The sequence below is a fragment of the Patiria miniata genome, unplaced genomic scaffold (assembly GCF_015706575.1).
Source record: "Patiria miniata isolate m_02_andy unplaced genomic scaffold, ASM1570657v1 HiC_scaffold_5, whole genome shotgun sequence".
Classification (NCBI taxonomy): domain Eukaryota; kingdom Metazoa; phylum Echinodermata; class Asteroidea; order Valvatida; family Asterinidae; genus Patiria; species Patiria miniata.
Genome location: NW_024037072.1, coordinates 25,217,845 through 25,223,080, shown reverse-complemented (window position 1 = coordinate 25,223,080; position 5,236 = coordinate 25,217,845). Strand labels below are relative to the sequence as shown.

Sequence of the window (5,236 nt, the reverse complement as noted above, 5' to 3'; positions counted from 1 at the left end):
TTTATTGAAAAGTGTTTACAATTTATTTTAGCATCACTTTCATTTATGCGGTTTTTTTCCTTTTCCTCTATTTTGATAGAGTACAACTCTTTGCAAATAACCTCAAAACAATTAAATTAAAGATTTGCCTTTTTCTTTTTTGTTAGAAATTAAAAAAAAAATTACATGTATTTTAAATCAGTGCTTCAATGTCAATGTCACTGCATGGTGTGTAGGTGATCCTATGAGGGGAATAACTCATGTTAAATGTATATTTGGATAGCTAACGTAAGTAAATTAAAATGTAATATGGTAATAGAATGAACACAATAGTTTGTGTCAAGCAATAACGATGCAGATGCTGTATACTATTGAATGAAATTTCTATTAAACTGAATGTTACACATCTCTTTGTCGAGTTGATTATTGAGTTCGACATAGTTGGGGTTTTTTTTTAACAATGAGCATGTTCTGTTATTTTGTGCGCAGTATTCTTTTAGTCCATAAATTCATAGTACATGCATTGGAAAATGGAATTTGAAAATCTACCATCATTTGTATTCATTCAATTCAAATTCTCAGCGGCAAGTTTTCCAGGCATTTAATGCAATTCTTTTCAAGTAAACCAGGTTTGCAGCATTGCTAAGGCCGAATAAAAACAAACAAACATGTTTCTCGTCCGGGTTTTTTGAAAAAACCTACAATAAGTTTCCTATGCTTACATAGAAAAAAGGGTGACATCCAGTAACATTCTTGAGAATGTAAAAGCTAGTTTGCAGTCAACCTATTAATATTTTTCCAAAAAGCCCTTTTATTTTGCTCTTAAAATGATAAAATATCACCCATAGACAACTGGCTGGAGAGATTCAAGAAACACTTCTTTTAAAATGTCACTTTTTAAAATAATTACGCAATGATCACAATATAATCAACTACATGTACTTGATAATTTAACTATGTACAGCCGTGAACTTTATACAGTAATTACATGTTTTATGTACAAAGCAATGTCTAAGCAAGTGCGCTTGGCCTGCAGTGCCATTTTGCAACAGTTTTGTTCCTGAAAGACACAAGATGACTTAAAATATACCACAGTTTCAATTTCCAAAGGAGAAGAGATCTGGTCTATGACCGAGTGGAGAATAATGAAACATAAATGTATTGATTTCTGGCCAAAATACCTCATGGAAATTATTATCTCCACCATTTCACACCTTTTTAGTTACTGAGTGCCCCCCCCCCCCTCTAAAAAAAATAATTGAATTTTAGCCTTTTTCCATTCTGTCCCAATATTAAAATTTATATAGTCTCCACTTATTTTGTAACTTGGTATGCAGCCTTCAACAAGTATTGAAAAAAAAACAGAATCGTTTGTGGTATAGGGAATGTACAAAACTGCACTTTATATCTGCGCTAAAACTCCAAGCAGATCCCGTCCAAGTGACCAGAGATGTGAACAAAAAATGTGATGGGACTGATCTTTCATGAACAGAAATAATGAGCATATTTCTCTGACTTCCCTGCTGTTTATTAAAACCAAAAAAGTGTGAACATTGGGAAATATGTTATCTTTGAAGATGAAATTTAAACTTTGAAACGACAATTTCAGTTTTCTGTGTTCGAAATCATCCTGTCGGATGAAAAAAAAATGCGTTGGAACACCAAGTTTTCTCTGATTCAGTGTATCTAAATTATATTAAGTATAGACCTATATACACAAATAGGTGACTGTTGATTCGCAAATGTTGACATTCTGCAGACATGTAGCATTTGGGCCGTCGAACCATGTTAGTTTACCCACAATATTCCCTATTGCCACTTTTTATTTATACAACATTTCAGAAAATAACGAAGAATATCGTCTCTGATTTTATTCGTGTCCACAGTCGGCGATCCGGGAATGCAACGCGTTCATTCTTGGACACTGAAAAGACAAAGTTTGTTTTACAAAACGTTAAAAAAAAAATGAAATTTTGGTCGGAATGAAATGATGTAATGTAGTTGGCCAATATTTTCATACCGGCCGGTACAGTGTGATATCTTCGTTGTTGTTTCAGCTTTCGTTTTTATTGACGCCGACATGGGAGTAAATGGATCGAAGTTCAATTTCGTACTCCCTGTATAGCAACTGAAAAGCTGCATATAAATATAAAGTTCGTTGGCAACGCCCCGAAAAATTGCCATGTATGTTGGAAAGAATGTTGCAACGTGACGGCAGTTTTTTCTTTATAATAATCTCAATTAAGGCCAGTCATTACAAAAATTTTGAAAAGACATGAATCTGGGACTGAGAAACATTTCCAATTTTGTTTGGAAATATTCGACAAGACAAAATCTGGCCATATTCAAAATGGCGATTATAATGCTTTCTTCAGCTGTCGATGTTGCATTACACTTTACAATTAGTTTCGATGAAGTTACCTAATTATAAAATTTCGGGGATTTCAAAGTGAATAATACCCGACGTCAGTGTTCAATGTGGACACTTTTTTTTAAAAACCAAATCAACTTACATGTGCTTTCAAACAAACATCACTGTAGGCATCAGTCGGTGATTTTCATGGACTTCTTTTGATTGAGGAAGTCACTAACACTTTTAGCTCTTTGAGACAATCGCAGAGATGCCCGCCTGATGAGGCTGGACGCTGCCTCTGATGTCGCCTTCTCCCATTCCTTAGCTGGGCCCGCCATCCTGTTCTTCTTCGGCGCTGTGGTGGTCGTAGGATCAAAGGGGATGGAGGAACTCCTCCTCTTCCTGTTGGTGGTAGTCATGAACGGAGCTAGGGGCATCTTGAAGGTGCTGTCGTCGGCTTCTTCGGTAGGTTTCCGAATCGCCTTGCAGGCGTTCAGCATCTGTATGACCCCGGTGGGTGCTGGGCGGTCGTTGGGCTCAAGCAAGGCCATCCTACGAAGCAGGCGTCGCAGGTCTGGGCTGACGGTACGGAAGAGTTGGCGGTCGAGATCCACGCTGGGATTGCTGTGAAGGAACTTGCCGACCGGCACCGACCCGTAGCCGGGGAACGGCAAGACGGTCGCAAAGACCCGAACCATTTGGTTGTCATTGTCACTTCGTGTGTTCTTCTTCTGGGATTCAGGGACCGGGAGGAGGGAGTGGTCAGCAACTGCGTTGAAGAGCATCCCCAGCATGAAGATATCAGCGGCTCTGTTTGGTTTATCGAACTCCCTCCCCCACGTGGGTTGGTAAGCCTCGGGAGGCAGGGCGTACATCAGGCTAAGGGACCGCCCTTCCTCTAGATCGTAGCAATCATCCGTGGCCTGCAGGCAGAGCTGGGCCAAGCCGTAATCGGTCAGCTTGGCCACACCGTTGCCGTTGTGGAACTCCGTCATGACCACGCTGAAAGGCGTCAGTGTGTTGTGGGCGATGTTGTTGGAGTGCAGGTAGGACAGTCCGCTGGTGATCTGCAGAAACAGCGTCTTGTAGGCTTCATCTGTTAACCCCGAGTGCTTCTGCAGCAGAAATTCGTTCAGGGTTTGACCGCCGTACTCTTTGCCCACCGAGCACAGGTACATGGTGCCTTGTTGACGGTGCAGGAAGGCCTCCTTCACCTTGGCCACATTCTCGTGCTTGGGCAGGTAGGCCAGCTCCCTATACACGCTCAGTGCTCGCAGGGCGAACTCTCTGCTACCGCACGGCACCAGTTTCACCCTCCGTTCCTTCTTGCCGGGACGTCGCTCTCTCACACGGTGATCTGAGCCGTAGTAGCCGCTACATAGCCTCTCCACAGGTGTGTAGCGATTCATTGTTGCTGATAAACTCACAAAAATGGCTGATCAGTAACAAGAAGAAACCGTCAGTATTTTTCAAAATAACCCACAAATTACAGTATCGCCTGCCGTTAACACGTTATCAGTGGAATTGAAACAGTGGCATGAAATTTACAAACTACAAGAACGGGTCTGCAGTATACACGAGACAGCAATCCATTCATCCGGTCTGTTGTAATACACGAGTCACGAGTTCAAATTTGACGGGCTGTTCCCAGGCTTCACTGCCATTGGACAATTTCCGTGTAACCAAGGAGTTAACAAAGCGCAGGCCGCCAAAGCCTTTGTCCTTGGACAATGGACCCCGGCCTCGTTATCCAAACAAATGAACCGTGCCCTTGTCTGACTAGCCTTTGTTATTTGTGGTTTCACGGTTAAGCAGCGGACGACGTTATCCCCGTTCGGTAATTAAATTATTGGAACATGACCCGGGTGCAGAGCTTGACTAAAGAGCTTATATTCAGAGAGACACTCGCAAGCGGAGAATGGAAATGCGCAAGAAATGGAAACGGAGGAAAATTATTTTTTACTTTTAAGATAATTATTATGATAAAATATTGCGGTCTTATATACAAGGATTTTATTATACAAATGTATGCCCATAACTTTAATTCTCATGCTTTTCTTGGCATAAATGCATACAAGACTCTATAAGATCATTTGCATTTCTTGAATTTCGTTCGTTCCCAATAATAACACCACTCAAAATCCAAAGAAGAATGTTCAAAACCTAGCCAGTTGAAGCAGTGGACCCAATGAAGGTGGACATAACACTTTTCGAGAAAACAATGGAAAACCACGCACAACCTTTTATTTGATCAACCTCCGTCCTAGTTCCCTCGAAAACAACCAAGTTCAGGACTTAATAACGAGTTCATCAATAGCACTCTTTAGTCCAAAAATCAGCCAATTCTCAACTGACTGATCGTTAGAAATCACCCTTATGTCTTGATTTCTTGTAAATGACAGCAAGCCAGACGGAATGTAGGCCCACCATAGGCCTAACCATAACGATCTTTGAATCCAAGTAGGCCTAAAGCTTAACCAATTTAATCGGTGGGTTACTTTTGGGATAAATACAGATGATCTTATTGGCTTTGACGCTAGTTTCTCACACATGCAAGTTGCTTGTTTAAGGGGGGGGGGGCTGTTATAAACTTTTACCTTGTAAATTTGAAGGATATAAAGTAGCCATAGGCGCTTACTTCGGAAAACATTATGGACAACATTATTTCTGCCACTCTCTCAATAGAATTTTAAACAAACCGAGGAAACAGGCCAATTCTAGCGAACATTATGGATATAATTTGACAAGAACATTCGGTCCTTGCTCTTATGATATAGTTAACAACACCGAAGTCTTCAACACTTACCGTCAAGGGTCATCTTGGCTTCTTCTTGTCTATGATAAAGATATTTGGCATGGCACAACATTTAAGTTCACTTTTTGAAAGCGCGGTCGTGGCCGTCA

The 5,236-nt window shown here is 40.9% G+C and overlaps 1 protein-coding gene across 1 annotated transcript; it reads right to left on the bottom strand.

The window, feature by feature from the left end:
• On the bottom strand, positions 1–5,236 carry LOC119741122 (probable cyclin-dependent kinase 8). The gene is made up of 3 exons (XM_038216811.1): positions 5,139–5,236; positions 2,493–3,767; positions 1–1,903 (listed from the first exon to the last, which is right to left on the bottom strand). Exons 1-2 carry the CDS (start codon positions 5,197–5,199, stop codon positions 2,524–2,526), a joined length of 1,305 nt encoding a protein of 434 aa, XP_038072739.1. The 5' UTR covers positions 5,200–5,236; the 3' UTR covers positions 1–1,903; positions 2,493–2,523.